Source organism: Erythranthe guttata, chromosome 8 (genome assembly GCF_056151865.1).
Source record: "Erythranthe guttata isolate IM_541 chromosome 8, IM_541, whole genome shotgun sequence".
Classification (NCBI taxonomy): Eukaryota; Viridiplantae; Streptophyta; class Magnoliopsida; order Lamiales; family Phrymaceae; genus Erythranthe; species Erythranthe guttata.
This window is the reverse complement of record NC_142540.1, coordinates 44505-62650: the sequence shown is the minus strand read 5'-3', so window position 1 is coordinate 62650 and position 18146 is coordinate 44505. Positions and strand designations below refer to the sequence as shown.

The 18146-nt window shown below is 38.9% G+C and overlaps 5 protein-coding genes and 1 non-coding gene across 6 annotated transcripts; 4 read left to right on the top strand and 2 right to left on the bottom strand.

The window, feature by feature from the left end:
* Positions 1-188: 188 nt before the first annotated feature.
* On the bottom strand, positions 189-261 carry TRNAK-CUU (transfer RNA lysine (anticodon CUU)). The gene has a single exon. It is a non-coding gene; the product is annotated as a tRNA-Lys (tRNA).
* A 2641-nt stretch (positions 262-2902) lies between these two features.
* Positions 2903-4585, top strand: LOC105970594 (uncharacterized). The gene is made up of 5 exons (XM_088821388.1): positions 2903-3167; positions 3258-3482; positions 3555-3647; positions 3725-3880; positions 4076-4585. The coding sequence occupies exons 1-5, from the start codon at positions 2940-2942 to the stop codon at positions 4448-4450; spliced, it is 1077 nt and encodes a 358-aa protein (XP_088677514.1). The 5' UTR covers positions 2903-2939; the 3' UTR covers positions 4451-4585.
* Positions 4586-7897: 3312 nt separating this feature from the next.
* On the top strand, positions 7898-11996 carry NARA5 (pfkB-like carbohydrate kinase family protein). The gene is made up of 5 exons (XM_012995133.2): positions 7898-8932; positions 9102-9364; positions 9629-9746; positions 10605-10813; positions 11245-11996. The coding sequence occupies exons 1-5, from the start codon at positions 8531-8533 to the stop codon at positions 11699-11701; spliced, it is 1449 nt and encodes a 482-aa protein (XP_012850587.2). The 5' UTR covers positions 7898-8530; the 3' UTR covers positions 11702-11996.
* A 110-nt stretch (positions 11997-12106) lies between these two features.
* LOC105970333 (uncharacterized) lies at positions 12107-14609 on the bottom strand. The gene is made up of 6 exons (XM_012995145.2): positions 14293-14609; positions 14075-14152; positions 13777-13852; positions 13274-13347; positions 13041-13111; positions 12107-12417 (listed from the first exon to the last, which is right to left on the bottom strand). The coding sequence occupies exons 1-6, from the start codon at positions 14323-14325 to the stop codon at positions 12375-12377; spliced, it is 375 nt and encodes a 124-aa protein (XP_012850599.1). The 5' UTR covers positions 14326-14609; the 3' UTR covers positions 12107-12374.
* Positions 14610-14784: 175 nt separating this feature from the next.
* LOC105970362 (cysteine proteinase inhibitor 6) lies at positions 14785-16912 on the top strand. Its single transcript, XM_012995173.2, has 4 exons — positions 14785-14985; positions 15069-15291; positions 16027-16172; positions 16599-16912. Exons 1-4 carry the CDS (start codon positions 14785-14787, stop codon positions 16740-16742), a joined length of 714 nt encoding a protein of 237 aa, XP_012850627.2. The 3' UTR covers positions 16743-16912.
* A 360-nt stretch (positions 16913-17272) lies between these two features.
* On the top strand, positions 17273-18128 carry POLD4 (polymerase delta 4). The gene is made up of 2 exons (XM_012995184.2): positions 17273-17516; positions 17798-18128. The coding sequence occupies exons 1-2, from the start codon at positions 17342-17344 to the stop codon at positions 17995-17997; spliced, it is 375 nt and encodes a 124-aa protein (XP_012850638.1). The 5' UTR covers positions 17273-17341; the 3' UTR covers positions 17998-18128.
* Positions 18129-18146: the final 18 nt, after the last annotated feature.

The following is an 18146-nucleotide window of genomic DNA, read 5'->3' as shown; positions in this document are numbered from 1 at the left end:
ATTATCGCCCACCGAATATTAAATAGTAGAGGCCCATAAGAGGTGATAATAGCCCATTTATTTTAACTCGATAATTAGGCATTTTAAAAAAAAAATTATCGCCCACCGAATATTAAATAGTAGAGGCCCATAAGAGGTGATAATAGCCCATTTATTTTACCTCGATAATCAGCCATTGAAAAAAATATCGCCCACCGTGGGGCTCGAACCCACGACCACAAGGTTAAGAGCCTTGCGCTCTACCAACTGAGCTAGACGGGCTGGTTGTTTATCATCTTCTTGTTAACCTACTTAACATATACTAATTAATTGTATACTTTTCCCTTATCATACAACAAAAGAATAAACATCTTAATAAGTAGTTTATATTTGAAGTCCATGGACATAGAAATATATTGCTATATTTGAAGTCTCAAAGTAGGAGCTTAGTTTGTGTTACTATCGTATGCAATTTTTTTGGGAACATAGTCTGTGCTTTCAAACGTATATTAAAATGAAAAAAATTCGTCGCGTTCAACAAAAAATGAGTACCGCGTTCAGTACTTTTTAGAGGGAATTCTAGTTCTAGTAAATGGAAAAGGGGGAAAAACTATTTTTATGTGTAGGGGTGTTTCGAGTCGAGCCAAATACATGATTGTTCAAATTTGTTTGAATTTTAATCGAACTTTCAAGTTGTGTCTGAGTTTTATTTAATAAACTATAGAGTAAAGCTGGATAAAGCTTGAATCGAGCTTAATATATATAGAATTCAATTAGCTTAATTTTGTATACATACTATACTAATCATTTTTCTTAATCGAGTTCAAGTTCAAAGATGTGTTTCATATATCTGCAAATTGGATTTGTTATGTTAAGAAAATTGATCTCAAACGAATTACTAACTAGCGAGGGTTGAGTATCTTAATTTGATTTGTCATCTGATGTGTCTAATTGAGGTTTAACCTAAAAAGTCCAAGATGCTCATTAAAAGGAAAAGTCCAACACAAAAGCCCTTAATTAAGAACTTTATAAGAAGTTTATGGGAAGAAAGCTAATATTTTTTGTCTCACATTAGTTTTCTACAAGAAAACCATACCAAATTCCACCTATAAATATGTGTTATCAACCACATAATAAGGTACACACTATTTAGGCAATTAATTAATATTAATTGTTTATATTGTGATAGTTTTCTGACTTGAGCGTCGGAGGACAATCGCCGGGCTACCCCCGGCGTGTCACCTAGTGTTTTCAAAGCAGATTAACAAGTGAAGCCGTCCCTTTGACTACCTCGGACGCGTGGCAAGGACTCTCGGCATTCCCGATATTGGGCTTGAAGATTCCCGGACTTAGAAGACCTGTGGGCTTCAAGACCATTGGGCTGACCCAACATTTTGGAGCAACATCATTTTGGCGCCGTCTGTGGGAATGCAAACTAGATCGCGTGTCATGAACGGAGGTGGTCAAGACGATCTCCACCAACCCCCTTAAGGTCGCAACAAAGTCTCAGAGCTGCCTCGAAGGATAAGAACTACGGAGCGGCCAACGAAGAGGGTCAAGGCGATCCCAACCAACCGCTTCAAGGTAGCAGTGGAGTCTCGGAACCGCCTCGAAGGAAAATATCTACGGGAGCGGCCAACGAAGGTGGTCAAGGCAATCTCAACCAGCCGCCTCGAGGTAGCGGCAAAGTCCTAGAGCCACCTCGAAGCAAAAGAACTACGGGAGCGGCCAACGAAGAGGGTCAAGGCGATCCCAACCAATCGCTTCAAGGTAGCGGTGAAGTCTCAGAGCTGCCTCGAAGGAAAAGAACTACGGGAGATGCCAACGAAGAGGGTTAAGGCGATCCCAACAAACCGCTTCAAGGTAGCGGTGGAGTCTCGGAGCTGCCTCGAAAGAAAAGAACTACGAGAGCGGCCAACGAAGAGGGTCAAGGCGATTCCAACCAACCGCTTCAAGGTAGCGGTGGAGTCTCAGAGCTACCTCGAAGGAAAAGAACTACGGGAGCGGCCAACGAAGAGGGTCAAGGCGATCCAACCAACCGCTTCAAGGTAGCAGTGGAGTCTCAGAGCCGCCTCGAAGGAAAAGAACTACGGGAGCGGCCAACGAAGAGGGTCAATGCGATTCCAACCAACCGCTTCAAGGTAGCGGTAGAGTCTCAGAGCTACCTCGAAGGAAAAGAACTATAGGAGCGGCCAACGAAGAGGGTCAAGGCGATCCCAACCAACCGCTTCAAGATAGCGTTAGAGTCTCAGAACCGCTTCGAAGGAAAAGAACTACGGGAGCAGCCAACGAAGGTGGTCAAGGCAATCTCAACCGGCCGCCTCGAGGTAGCAGCAGAGTCCTAGAGCCACTTCGAAGGAAAATAACTACGGGAGCGGCCAACGAAGAGGGTCAAAACGATCTTAACCAATGGCTTCAAGGTAGCGGTGGAGTCTCAGAGCTGTCTCGAACGAAAAAGAACTACGGGAGCGGCCAATGAAGGTACAAAGAGGGTAGTTTTATTCGAATGTGATTGGGCTAATACTCGCATGAACAAGACGGACGGTTTGGGCTTTACACTTGTGAACCTAACAAAGCCAGATATAAAAGCGAGTCCCTTTGTTCTTCCATGTCAAGTATTGCAAGCTTTTTACGTTGATGATCCACGTGATAGGCCATGGGTGGTTCCGATTGTTATTGAACCAAGAGACAACTTTGCTTTGACTCCTGATGATCTCAATGTAGTTGAAGATGAATGTTATGAGATACTTCCTATAAATAATGACATAAATGCTATAGATGATATGGAAGAGTGAATAATTATTTTTGTTGTTCTAATATTTTTTTGAAGTCTTGTTAATTAGCTTGTTTGGATTGTGATGTACTTGTTTTAATGTTATCATTTTATTTGCCATAATTTATTATTGTTATGTATATATATTTCTGTATATGTGTATCTTATTTTGTTTCTCAGGCGAGCAATGTCGACGGAAGATATTTCTGTTGAGCCTATAGGTGATGAGTCTACAAGTACCGACATAGTTGATTTGGAGTTTGACGGTATGGGTATTCCCGTTGCACCCGGGAGGTACAAGTTGGCGGTGGCAATTAGTAACGAGGTTACACATTGGGACAATTTTGATCCGTCTATTTCATGGCCTAAGCACAAGAAAGAGGGTCGTGTCGAAGGATTGTGGAAAGCATTTAAGGTATTTGAAAGTTCAAATTATTTTATTTATTTCAGTTATTATAATTATTTTGTTATCAATTAATTATGAATTTTTTTGTATGCCTTTTAGGTAACGTGGAAACTTCCTGAAAATGAGACTACGAAGAAATGGTTCAACAAGACGGCCAATTGTCGTTGGAAAGATGCAAAAAATAAAAGATTGAAGGCGGTTTTTGATAAAGCGCCCAACCTTGCAGCTGCTAAGGCAAATCTTCCGGATAGGATTAGCGCTCAAACTTGGGAGAGGCTGTGTGATCAGTTTCATTCTATTTCTACTTCGGGGGATGATGGGAAGGTAATATGCTTTTAATTTATGATTATATTTTCATATGTTTATGTGTATTAATTTGTGCAATATTTTTCACAGTCCAAGTCCACTAAATGCAAGGACTCAAGAAAGAAAGTGTCGACAGACCACCATTGGGGTCGAACAAGTATCAATAGTTGGTCCTATAATCATGTAAGTGGCTTAATCTATAATTTTAATTTATTTAAGTTTATATAAAATACATACTTATTGTATAATCTATTTTTTAGTTTAAAAAGTTTGGCAAAAATCCTACCGTGTTTGACACGTATAAGAAAGCCTACATGGGCATTGATGCGTTGAGGGAAACCGGACCATCTATTAGTGAGGAAGGAGAGACAGAGCCGTATAACGGGACAACAACTCCTGAACAACTTCTCATTTCGGTAAGTAAAGTGTAATTATATTCTTCAATCGGTAGTATGTTAATTCTTTATATGTTTAGATGTGTGGCTATGGATATTTTTTTTTTTAATATGTCAAGTTGTTGTGTACTGGTAAGGATTTTTTTTGGGTATGCTCGTATTTAGATGTTATGCTGTCGAATTTTTTGCTAAACTTTTGTACATAATCATTTTCAGGCTGATTTGGAGCGAGTTTATGATGAGACCATGCGTGATGGAAGTGACGAAAGCACGGCCAACTCGACTGCAATTGAAAAGGTTTTGGGAAAGAGTAAAGGCCTTGGAATTAAAAGTTCAAGCACAAGGATTGGAAAGTCGAGATTTTCTTCAACACCATCAGACGTGGAGATTCAACTGGAGATTCAAATGAAGGCAATGCAAGAACAAATGCAAATGAAAGACGAACAAGTGAATCGATTAGAACAACAATTGAACGAAAACCGAGAAACAAATAAAGTAAAAGATGAAAAAGTTGATCGATTAGAACAACAATTGCAGGAAACCCGAGCTCTTTTGAACAACTTGCTCGAGCGTTTTAATGGTGGAGTATAAAAACGAGATGAAATTAGTGTGCCTCTTGAACTAATACATTTATGGTTTCAAGTTTTTATGTAATTTTTGAATTGATGTTTGTGTTGTATTTTGATATTTAATTGGTAATCGTGGTTTTAAATATTTTTGAGTAAATATGGTTTTGGTTTTTTTTTTTTATTTTTTTTAACAGGGGATTTTATTTTGTAATAAAAAATAATTAAAATAAATAAATTACTAATAAAAAAAAAAGTTTGCGACGAAATCTAACTCAGTTTTCGTCGCCACAAAAAATAGAACCGGGCGACGAAACAACTATTTAGTCGCCCACAGATTCGGTGAACTTGCGACGAAATAAACAAATTCGTAGCAAATACATGCGACGATAATAATTTTCCGTCGCCAACAATAAAAAAATATTTTTTTTCAGAAAATACGGTTTTCGCGACGAATGGATAGTTTCGTCGCCGAGCTTTGCGTCGCAATTGGATTTTCGTCGCTGACTTTGCGACGGGCAGTACGCGACGCTTTTTTAATGATTTGGCGACGAAATTAAAGCGTCGCTAACGGCGAAAAAACGTCGCTACATGACGAATTTCGTCGCGAAATTTCGTCGCCAGTGTTGCATTTTGGCCTAGTGGTGGTCAAGGCGATCTCAACCAGCCGCTTCAAGATAGAGCTGGAGTCATAGAGCCGCCTCGAAGGAAGAGAACGACGAGAGAGGCCAACTTGCGGGATCTTCAGTGCCGGTCATCTAGATGACCGCAGAGGAATTACAAGCCTTACCGAAGAAGACGGTGGCCAAAGTAGCAGCTTGGGCAGCGACGAACATTGTAGCTCAGTATATTAATACTCAAAGCACAACTGACATTGAAGAAACTATTTATATGGGAAGCGATCCTACAGATTCCGTGTATGTCCGTACCAATCCGTCAATCGTGGAGCTCCATGACTCAGAGGAAAGAGTATCGCTCAACGGCCAAAATTATTCCTCCGAACTGGCTCCTCGAAGATATGCTCACCACCACTCGCCTCAACGTTGCACATCTTCAGACCGCGCGTCTCGAAGATACGCTCACCACCACTCTCCTCAGCGTAGCACATCCTCAGACCGCGCGTCTCGAATAAACGCTCACCGCCACTCGCCTCAGCGTAACACATCCTCAGACCGCGCGCCTCGAAGAGAAACTCGTCGCCAATCACAGCGTCCACTAAGGCAGAGCCCGAGACCCTTCAAGGGAGAGAGCGACGCAAAGCCGTCGGACGAGAAGCGGTTATTCCCGGTCGTATGACGATTGTTAAAGGCCTCGAGGCGGGGGACACCGCGAAGATGCGCACCACAGCAAAAACTCCCCTCGAAACCAACTCGGAAGTAGAGCTTCCCGATACCAGGAAATAAGAAGGCATCGAGTAGGCTCCGGCGACTGAAACTCAAGGAAACCTCGACGAGAAGTCTCGAGGTCGACGGCCGCTCACTTTGGGGCATTCTCCACTCGAATTACCCATTTATTCATGCTATTATGAAAGAAGTGTTGCCTCTTGGATTCAGGATCCCAATATCCCCCAATTCGACGAAACCGGGGATCCCCAAGATCACTTAAATAATTTTTACGTCAAGATTGACCTCTACGGTCTTAATAACGCAGCTCACTGCAAGATTTTTCAGACCACTCTAGCTGATTAGGCACAAATTTGGTTCAACGGCTTGCCCGGATGGTCCATAGACAATCTGGACCAACTAGCGACGATTTTACTTCACCAATACTCTATAAGCAAGAAATACGCCAAAATTGAATCGTATCTCTTCAAGGTCATACAGCGGGACGGAGAATCACTTATGAATTACCTGCAACGATTTATCAAAGCAGTACATGAAGTGCCCCTCCTTAATCACGAAATGTTAACCGACATTCTGCAACACAATTTGAAGCATGTTCGTTTTCAAGAGTACATCGCAGGCCGACCCCCTATGATCCTAGAGGAGCTCTTGAACCACACTGAGAAGTACGTTCGGATTGAGGAGACTGCAGAGATGATGGTACCCCTTAAGCGAAAGCGCGATGAGAGAAGCCACAACTATAATACAGAAGAAGAGAGGCGTCGCGCCAAAAATCGCACCTTCGAGAAGTTCTCACCTCTCAAGATAAGCTTGTTGACATAATGATCGTCGCATAGCAGAAATAAATTCTACAACCACCGAGATGGATGACGGAGAATCTAGAATGAAAAAATTCGGATGATTACTGTGAATACCACAGAGATCGACGTCACACTACTGAGGAGTGTTTTCAGCTTATGCGAGCAATCGGAAGACTTGTCCAAAACGGGCACTTGAGAGAATTCCTAGAAATAATCGCAACCCTGAAGAAGTACTTTACTTAGTATTTACTATTGCCCCCCACGCGGGGCCCATGTAATTTATTTTCAGCAATAAGTTGGAGGCATACCGCCCCGCACAATATTTTCAAGGCATACTGTCGGCCGCATGATTCTTAATAAACTATTTTAGTCGGTGGGATACCGCCGCCGTGATTTCTACATCAACCATTTGTCTTCTCTACGTGTTTTTGTTCAAGGCATCTACAATCGATTTAACAAAAAATAAATAGACTCAAAAAATAGCTAAAGGGGAAGATATCAAGGATTTGGGCAACCCGAACCTTGGCTTCTCGCTCTCCAAAGCTCCAACAAATAGAGCAACTAAAGCTCAGGGGAGTCTTACCCGCCACAAAAAACTTAGGTGAACGGGCAGACTTCCGGCATAAAAAACTTGAGGGTCTGATCAACCACGAAGTGCGAAAATACGGACTTCCCAATAGGCGTTAAAGCCAAGGGATACCGTCTTACCTAAGAAGATAAAGTAAAAGTTTATTCTTTACGAGAGCCGAGCCTCCCACTAGGCGATATAGCCAAGGGATACCGTCTCACCGGAAAAGATGAAGCATAACTCATTTTTTACGAAATGTCATGTTTACCCTAACCACCCTTTATAACTTTGTCGGGGTGCTCACGGCTTAGGCCCTCACAATGTTACAACTTCCTCTAATAATGTTGGCGACTGATTTCCACCGTACAACAAATGGGCCTCCCATAAAAAAATATCATCGCCTAACTGCAGCGTCAGCCTCTACAAAATCCTTGTAGCCGACTTCAAAATTTCCTGCTACCTTGAAACTCAAGGAAAACACAAAAAATTATTTCGTCTTCGAGCGACTATTCCCAATTACTCTCATGCAGACCCACGGGCCGGTGGCTCAACCTGGGAGTGAGGGCTTAATGATGTGCCTAATTGAGCTTTAACCCAAAAAACTCATTAAAAGGAAAAGCCCAACACAAAGGCCTTTAATTAAGAACTTCATAAGATCTTATGTGAAGAAAGCTAATATTTTTTGTACCACATTAGTTTTTTACAAGAAAACCATACCAAATTCCACCTATAAATATGTGTTATCAATCACATAATAAGGTACACACTATTTAGGCAAGTAATTAATATTAATTGTTTATATTGTGATAGTTTTATGACTTGAGCGTCGGAGGACAATCGTCGGGCTACCCTCGGCGTGTCACCTAGTGTTTTCAACTGTTTTGCAGATTAACAAGTGAAGCCGGCCCTTTAACTAACTCGGACGCGTGTGTCACCTAGTGTTTTCAACTGTTTTGCAGATTAACAAGTGAAGTCGGTCCTTTAACTAACTCGGACGCGTGGCAAGGACTCTCGGCATTCCCAATATTGGGCTTGAAGATTTCCGAACTTAAGAAACCTGTGAGCTTCAAGACCATTGGGCTGACCCAACATTTTAAAGCAGCATCACCATCCTACTTATAGATAAATATTTTATTATTGCGAGACATGTAAAAAGTTGCACCAAAAAAAAAGTGCTAACTTAATTAATTCCAGAAATATGAAATTACTGTTATAGTTTGCTTGGATGTAAAAGAGAGGGGCGAAGAAGAAGGACAAAATAGGTATAACAGAAAAATACAGGTGAAGTTTGAAGATAAACTGAGACCAGATATAAAAATAGATGGTAGTGGGGGCGGAGCGAATAGTGGGTGGCGACCGACGTTCTCCACTGGTGTAGGATTGTTGGATCAATCATGTCTTTCTCTCTCGTCTCCTTATCATCCTCTTCTTCTCCCGCCTCCAATTCCTTTTCACTCAGAAAAATTCCCCCATTTTCCGACCTTTTTTCTCCATCCTCCACTTTCTCTTTTGGCTCCTCAACCCTCAATTCATCCATTTTTAACCGCACACACATACTTTCTCATCCTCTCACATGTTGTCTCCCATTCAATTCCAATTCCAATTTTTCTTCCATGTCTAGTGACAGCGACGGCACCTATGCAGATGGTTTGGTCGATTCTACTCCTTCTTCTTCTACTGATGAGTTAGCTGTTTCTGATTCTGACGACGAAGACGAACCCCACCCACACCATGACAATGAATCCCCTGCCTCCTCTCCACAAGGATGGCATGTTTTGGGCCTCGGCCAAGCTATGGTAATTTCTTCTCTATTTGAGAGTCTTCATGTGTATTTTGCATTATTGGATATGCTATGCAAATATTCCCTTTTTTTAGGTCTAGGATTAGTCATTTTGACACGAAAGTAGATTGTGACTTTTGTCTGAATTAAAGTTATGTAATGTAACTCATTCTCACCATTTATAGGTGGATTTCTCTGGCGTGGTTGATGATGAATTTCTCGATAGACTTGGGTTAGAGAAGGGTACTAGGAAAGTAGTGAATCATGAAGAAAGAGGCAGAGTTTTACGAGCCATGGATGGATGCAGCTACAAAGCTGCTGCTGGCGGTTCTCTTTCTAACACCTTGGTGGCCTTGGCAAGGCTTGGTGGTCAAACCATCGGCAGACCTTCCTTGAATGTTGCCATGGCAGGTAGTGTCGGAAGTGATCCTTTAGGTGAATTCTACCGGTACACTCTCTTTCTGACATATTCATACTTTTACAACTTTTACTATTCATACTCCATTAGGTTGATTCTACCCTTGCTTCTAGAGACTTTACCTTCCATGATTTCGTGTTTTTATTTCTTTCTGGAAGAATAACTCACTGATCTCGTACTTGTGAAAGTTCTCTATATAATGGGTTAGCCATACTGCACACATTTTGTTTTGTCTTGTTATTACTTTTGATGAGCCTGATTTATAAATTATATTTTGTTGTATATTTTACATAGATCAAAACTCCGCCGAGCAAATGTGAATTTCCTTTCAGCACCAGTTAAAGATGGAACAACAGGAACTGTTATTGTTCTCACAACTCCGGATGCCCATCGGACGATGCTTGCATACCAGGTTAGTAGTATCTTTTATAATGAAACGTTTAGAATTCCATTTACGGAGTAACCATGACTGTGCTTATGAGATTGTCTAAGCATACAGTAAGGCTTTAAAAAATTCGTTAGTACATTCTCGTGGAGATGAAGTTTACATAGCCAGACCTTTCTGTTTCTTTCTTCTTTCCTTTACTTTTTATTTTTCTTTCGTAAGCTTCTGCAATTTTATGAAAATATTAGTTGCCGGTGTTGGGTCCTGAGATATAATACATATGTTCAAACTAACAATTCTTTTGATTAGTTTATTTCTCCTACAAAATGTGTATGAACTTTAATATAGCAAATGGATCAAGTTGAAACAGTTCAGGATGTAAATTCAGAACCTTTTGTTTTTTCTGAAAAAAAATAATATCGGAGTTTGGTTTCAGTAGTTATCTATATATCACTTTCTAACTCAGACAAAATGAAGTTTGGTTTCACTAGTTATCTATATATCGCTTTTTAACTCAGACAAAATGAAGTTCCTAGTGCCGCTGATTACAGACCAAGTTAGGTATGCATTGTGTTGTAGGCAAACACATCATGGGTATGGCTAGTTTGAAACTAATAATGCATTAGCAAAACCAATGAATAAGAATTGTTAAATAATGAGATGAATCTTCACCCCTTGATCGATTCTATGGGCTGCAAAATGATTCAACTGATGAGCTTAATCCAGTAATATGTGAAGTTAGGCTCTAACATGTAAAGAAGTTTGAATGCATTCCATAAGGGAATCGTCAATCATTATCCTGGTTGTTATCTAAACTTCTCAAGCTATATGAAAGTAAGATAAGTTCATAAATTTCTCACAAATAACCCCCTTTGATGAAATCAGGGTACATCTTCAAGGGTAAACTACGATCCGTGCTTGGCCAGCTTGATATCCAAAACAAGTATATTAATAATTGAAGGATACTTATTTGAATTTCCTGACACTATCAAAACGATTGCCATGGTATGCGAAGAGGCTCGGAGGTGTGGCGCTCTGATTGCCATCACAGCGTCAGATGTTACCTGCATTGAGAGACATTACGATGATTTCTGGTGAGTGGGCTTGCAACATACCCGATTGTTTATGTTTCTTCACATCTCACCAGGATAGCCGTTGGTCATTGCATTTCTGTGAATTTTAAAATCAAATTAGCTGGAGTTGTTATTGGAAAGTCGTTTACATTGAAATGATTTTAAAAACAAAGACTGAAAGATTCATGGTCAGATTCGCTGATCGTAAATTAGGCTTGTTTTTATTGAAGTTCATCTCATTTGTGCTTTATCTTCCTTGGATTTTTCTTTACAAAACAAGAGACTGTTTCATCTTAGTTGAACGTTGAGATCACTCTGTAGCTACTCATTTTTGGAGAGATTAAACAAGCCAATTTTTAAAAAAGATATTGATGTCTCCTTTTCTTTACTCACAATAGGGTACCATATGCCTTTGCCCATCATCAATTCAAGTTTTATGTTTTCTTTGGCAGGGATATCATGGCAAATTATGCGGACATCATATTTGCAAACAGTGATGAAGCAAGAACTTTCTGTCATTTTCCGTCAAAAGAAAGCCCAGTTTCTGCCACGAGGTACCTGAGCCATTTTGTCCCGTTTGTTTCAGTGACAGATGGTCCTAAAGGATCATATATCGGAGTAAAAGGAGAAGCAGTTTACATCCCTCCATCACCTTGTGTGCCAGTAGATACTTGTGGAGCTGGGGATGCTTATGCATCTGGCATATTATATGGTTTATTACATGGGGTCTCTGATTTGAGAGGCATGGGTACATTAGCTTCTAAGGTTGCATCTGTAGTTGTTGCACAACAGGGGACTCGGTTGAGAGTACAAGATGCTGTGAAGTTAGCTCAGTCGTTTTCATTCCATAAGGAAAGCTCGAGTATTATGTGGTCCGATGTAGGTTCTGATCAAATTTCTAGCTTATGATGTGACTCCACATGAACCCAAACTGTATGTTGTTCCATATTTTTTTAGTTGTTTGTTGTTTAATGAACCGTATATGTACAAACTATGTTGTAACTAGTTACATTAGCTGATTCAGATATTTTCATTATATGAGAGAGAGGGAGAAAGATGGATATAATGATGATATTGGAGATTTTGTAAAGATAGTAGAATAATTCGAGACAGCAAGCAGCGCGGGAAATGTTCTATGTTTAGAACACATTATTAACAATTTTCTTCTAATCCTTATGCTTGGTTGTGGATTTATTAACTCAAATGCTTGGCTGCTCGATCATTTTCTGTTTTAGGCTGTCCTTACACATCTCTTATTGTTCAATTAAAAGGACTAGTACCAGGAGAAAATCCAAATTTGTTAAAAGATATTGATAATGCTAAAATGATTTCTCTTAATCTGGAAAAAGAAACAAATACAGGGTACAAACATCTATCAACTAGCATATACAAGAAATCATAGATAGCATTACTACTTACAGTATGAGACCAATATACAGATGTTTCTCGTCAAGTATAGCAGCGCATCACTTTCCATGCAACAGTATATGTATCATACAAATATATTCTTACCCAAAAAGCACAAGGATTGAGGTGGGATATAGATGAACAAATACAATGGCATCACTCCAAAGTCCAAACCTTACTTTTCTTTTAAATCTTTAAGTTCCATCAGTGGCTGTGACCTGCATACGACAATTACCAAAATCAAATGCAACCAAGATGCACATGATAAAATTCATAACTCATAATTCATAATTCATAATGCTGTGGATTAGAGCACTCCAAATTCACATGAGAGGACAAATTATAGACTGTAAAGAATCAATTATGTATCAAATTGTGTATACTAAGTGATCTACAAATAAGTCCAATAAACTCCTTGTTTACTATTGTTATGGTATTTGTTATTATTGTAAATTTGTAATAATCATTAATCCCTAGTATTTTACTCTTCCTCTCTTATTACTATTACAGAAAAATATAATAACTGCTAACATAAATCATAAGAAACACTAAAAAATTGACAAGTCCAAAACTATCTCATAAGACGCGTGGGGTTGTAGACTTGTGCAATCTAGTGACCAGAATCACACCTCACAATTATCCAAAAAGGCTCATGTTAATATGTTTTTGTAAAAAGTAAAAACTTATTGACTAGTTCCTGAGAATCGGCACCATTTTGCAAGAAATATCAAATGCTATGTAAGTGCAGCTGCCACAAGTGTAGGATGAGGATCAGCATTTTTGTCTTACTTGAAAAGGTAATAAAACAACTCTAGCACTAGGGCTAGATGGTCAGACATACCGAATTGAAGTGTGACTAATACCAAGCCCATTACAGGTAAGTATCATTCCTTTGAATCTCGATAAATATTCCTGTATTGAACAAATGCGAATTGACACTATCAGCAAGATAAGTCTCAAAGATTAATGACTGCAGCAAGCTGAACTTTGATTATAAAAAAAGTGATCTTTAAAAAGGAATGAACAATAGATATATAGAATAATAATAAGATGACATGGTGCGTAATTACTGACCCCCAGAGTATACTTGTCAATCTCATAATTCCCGTTCAGATCATACTCAAGTCTTTTATCTGGATCACTCAACACTGCAAGGAAGTGTTCGGAACAAGGGTTAACATTGCATATTTCAAGAGTTGAACAAATTACATTTACATATTTAAGAGTCCTAATGGGACAACTAACAGAAGCCTCCACAGTTGCAACTACCTCAAAGGGCATAATGTGTTTGTAAATAAGAAAAACTGTAATGAAAATATTTTCAAGATTCAGTCTGCTTAATGGCGGAAGTAGCACCCAAATTGCAACCCTAGTAAAGGAGAGAGATGATGCTAAAAGTGACAGGTGGACACAACTGCAGTTCGTCCCAGGATAGATGATAATTTAAAGGATAGTCATTTAATTAATAAGAGATGAGGCAAACTCCAGTAGGAGCTCGGCTTGGCCAACTACTAGTCGTATCAATTGTTAAATAGGAAGTGCGAGAAAATAAGAAGTAGTATGGGATAGAGAGTGACCAGTATAAGCTTCATTGATCTCTTGAAATTTGGCAGTAACAGCAATATCACCCTTATGTTTGTCGGGATGCCACTTCTGCACGGGTACCATAATGAATGAAGGAGAATAAAAGTAATATTAACTGAATAATGAATGAATGAATGAATGAGCATCCATGATGATCTATTAGAGATGAACACTAGTAATGGGGGAAGGTGTTCATTAATTAATTAATTAATTAATTATTAGATCTAACCATAAGAAGATTAGCTCTGCTTCAGAGTCAGAGTCAAGAGTCAGAGAAGATAAACTACGAACCAATGCAAGCTTCCGGTAATTGAATCGTATATTGTCATCAGTTGCATCATACTCTACTTCTAAGACCTTGTAGTAATCCTTAAAAACAACAACAGAAAAGGAAGGAGCTGTTAAGCAGCTACAATGGATTTGCAAAAATCATCGAGCATACAATTCAATTTAGTAAGTAATGAACGAATCAGAAAACATCATAATAAACACGAAAAAGGATACCTTACCTTAGGAATGATTTTGTGTTTACCGTCGTCCATAAATTATGCTGTGGGATATGGAGAAATTCATCTCTCATTTCATCATGGATTTGGAAATATTTGGGGAATTTTGGAATTTTGATAGATGATCAAAACAACTGGATAAAGCAAGGAAGCTCTAAATTGGGATTTTTTGGGGGTTAAATCGGGCTTCGGCCCATTCCAGTATTCTCCACTCCTCATAGTCGGCCCATCAAGGCTACCTGCTCCGTCTCTCCAAATTGGTTCCAATTTTAATACTTGAATTGAAATAGAAATAAACTCCAAATGTCAAATTCTATCTAAGAAATAGAATCATAGATAGCGCGTAGAGAGTAAGGTGTAAGCAATTGAAAAGGCGGAGTGGACACTAAGCGAGTTGCGGACGAGTCGAATAAACACGCGTCATATTATATTGTTGAATAAGATCCATATCATTGATCATCTCTCTCATTGATCTTACTTTTTGCGAATTACTAGATGAGAGCATCTTCGATTTTCCTCTTAATCTTACTTTCTGCTGTCCTCTTCTTCTCCAATTTTGTATTCCCAATTCATAACTTAGGGTTTTGTGCAGAACAACAAAACAACGATATGGCTACTCTCGGAGGCCTCAAAGACACCAATACAGAGATCGACTCCCTCGCCCGCTTTGCTGTCGAACAGCACAACAACAAGGAGGTGGTATCTCTATCTCAACCCTACTTCTACTACTACTGCAGATGAATAAATTTGTTGATAAATTTGTTGGTTTTTCCTTTCAGAATGCATTACTTGAGCTGGTCAGGGTTGTGAATGCAAAAGAACAAGTTGTTGCCGGTTCACTTCATCATCTTACTCTTGAAGTTGTTGATGCTGCTGGTATTAAGAAACTATATGAGGCCAAAGTTTGGGTTAAACCATGGATGCATTTTAAGGAACTCCAAGAATTCAAGCACCTTTCTGATGTTCCCCCCTTTACTTCCTCTGACCTAGGTGTTAAGAAAGGTTAGCCAACCACTCTCCTCATATTTTTCTTTCATTTGTACTTCGATTTTCTAGTTAGTTCTATAACGTGATATAACTCTTTTCCTTGACAAGTTTCCACTTTATCTTTGATTCATTGGAATGAACCCTCGCATTTACAATGGATTTTTTTGTTGTTTTATCTTGACTAGTGTGCAAAATGTAATCGTGCTCTGGGCCTCTGAGATAATCGAATTGTTTTTTTCCATGTCCTGCTTCTGTTGTGAATTATAACACTTGTCCTGGCCGCTGAAAGTAAATAAACTAAGAAAAATATGGGTCGAGATTGTGCTGGTCATCCAGCAGCAGGTAATTGGCTTGGGAAACTAAACTGAGACTATGTATTATGATTAATTTGCCATTTGTCATTTTGTTTTGCTTTTGTTCTTGTGTTCTATCTAAAAATCTGCAAATTTATTTAGTTCAAAACTGAAAAATTCGCAAATAAATCGTGCTCTTGTACATTTAATTTGTACTGAAAAGTTAGCCCTGTTATTTTGTTTGTGGAGAAAGCCCTGTTCTTGACCCCAAATTTTATTGTTGGATGTGGCTGGATTCTTTTGGTGATGACAAATCGTTGGTAAACATGGTTTGTAATGTTTCGCACAAATAGATGACTAATGTTATGATCGTGGCACACATGTAGCATGTTATGAATATAACTAGCATCTCTGATTGAATTTGCATTGTGATTCCCATGGCTTCATTTCATATCAGATGAACAGGTCGGGGGTTGGCAGTCAGTGCCTGTGCATGATCCTGTTGTTCAGGATGCTGCTAATCATGCTGTTAAGACGATTCAGATGAGGTCTAACTCATTGTTCCCTTATGAACTTAGTGAGGTAGTCCATGCAAATGCGGAGGTAGGTCCCTATTTTGATTGTTTGGCATAGTTGAAGTATCAATGGATAATGTGATTGCTAATGTGACGTGGGTATCTGTTTACTTTCCATTTATTTACCTGAATATACGTTATTTCTCTTTTTGATTGAAAATAAGATTCAAGATTTTGTGATAAACAATTATTTTTTAGATGTACAAGTCTCTTGTTGTAGCATTAAGTTTTTGACAAAGGAAGTCATACGATACTTGGTAGAATATCACGTTGTGTGCATACTTGGTTTAATGCTAATTTTTTGTCAACACTGGTACTTGAGTAACTCTTTTGTCTTATGTTAGTTATACATCAAGCACGGTCTTCTTTAAATTTAAAAAAAAAAAGAAAAAGAAAAGCAGTTGATATAAGTTTTATCGCATTATGTGGAACTGAAATTTGTGTGTTTGGACAGGTTGTTGAGAGTTGTGCCAAGTTTGATATGCTCCTAAAGGTGAAGAGAGGAGGAGGAAAAGAAGAGAAGTTCAAGGTTGAGGTGCACAAGAACAGTGACGGTGGTTTCCACTTGAACAAGATGGATGCTGATCACTCAGAATGATGGAACTTGTTTAGCAGTTGGTGATAACTCTTCTATAAACTATATTAGGATTATATTAAATAATAATAATATACAATATATATTTGATTATCTCCATGCCATGACACGCTGTGAGTGGGTTGCTGAAACTTGTGTTTAATATGTGCGATCAACAATTCAGCCTTTTTAAATATTCGTGATAAAATAATAATTGTCGAGGAGGAGGAGATTTATTGCTTCATGTACTAAGACCCTCATTTTGAAATGAAATCGTAATATAGTAGTGTAGTGTAGGCATCTAATTTGTTTGTTTACTCTATAAAGATGAATAAGGTGTGCAAATTGCCATAAACATTTGTTATACGTCCTTCCACTCTCTGTAAATTTATACGTGCAAATTTTTCAGGCACTGTACCGTGCCGTCCAACTATTGTAAATATCAAGTTCAATTAATTGAATTATTGGGCCTTTCTGATCTTATTGGGCCGAGTATTTTTTGGATGAGCTTAAGTTTCAAGGTCAATTTAATGGACTGGAACATATAAAATGACGGCCACACAGACTGAGAAACAGAGTAGAATTCAAAATTCGAAATTCGAAATTCAAAATTCAAAATTGAAATGGCGTCGTCGTCGTCGGACATGAAGGGTTTTTTCAGAGAGAAGAAGAAATCGGCAAAGCCAAACAAATCGGGAAAGCCAATCAAATCTGCGAAGCCAAAGCATTCAGCCTCCTGCGGCTCCGACGTCGTCCAGCCTCCTGCTCTTTTATCTCACGGTTCTCCCGATCTTCAAGGTCTTACCTTCCTCTTCTTTTTTTCTTATTTATATATATATATATACATATATACATACACAGATGTTTAACGAAGAATTAAAGAGGAGGCGTATCCTGTTTGATGATAAGAACAAAGGAATGTCTTGAGAAGCCCTAATTTGCAATTTACTGCCTTCAGAACCGCCTTTTTAATTTACTGAATTGATATTTCCTCTATCTATTTTGGTGAGAAACCTTCAGAAAAGTTTTCGTACTGGCATAATTGATTGATTGATTTGGTATTTAAAAAAAAAAAACAGACGAGGAGTATGATGAGGAAGAGATGATTCTGAGACAATTTGACATGAACATGGCGTACGGGCCGTGCTTAGGGATGAGCAGACTAGGGCGCTGGGAACGGGCTAATGCATTGGGCTTACATCCTCCACAACAGGTCCAGAATCTGCTGATGGGGAGCAAAATGAACAACTCTGAATGCTTGTGGGATGGTCGTGTTTAACATTTCTAGTTTAACTAAACTAGTGAACATCCATCTAGTTGTGTATGTACACTCTTTTGGCTGACTTGTTAGTTGTATTTTTAAAATCAGACAACATATGGCAAACTTCCGAGTTGTTATTTTTTGTTGAATTGTACATGTCCTTTTGA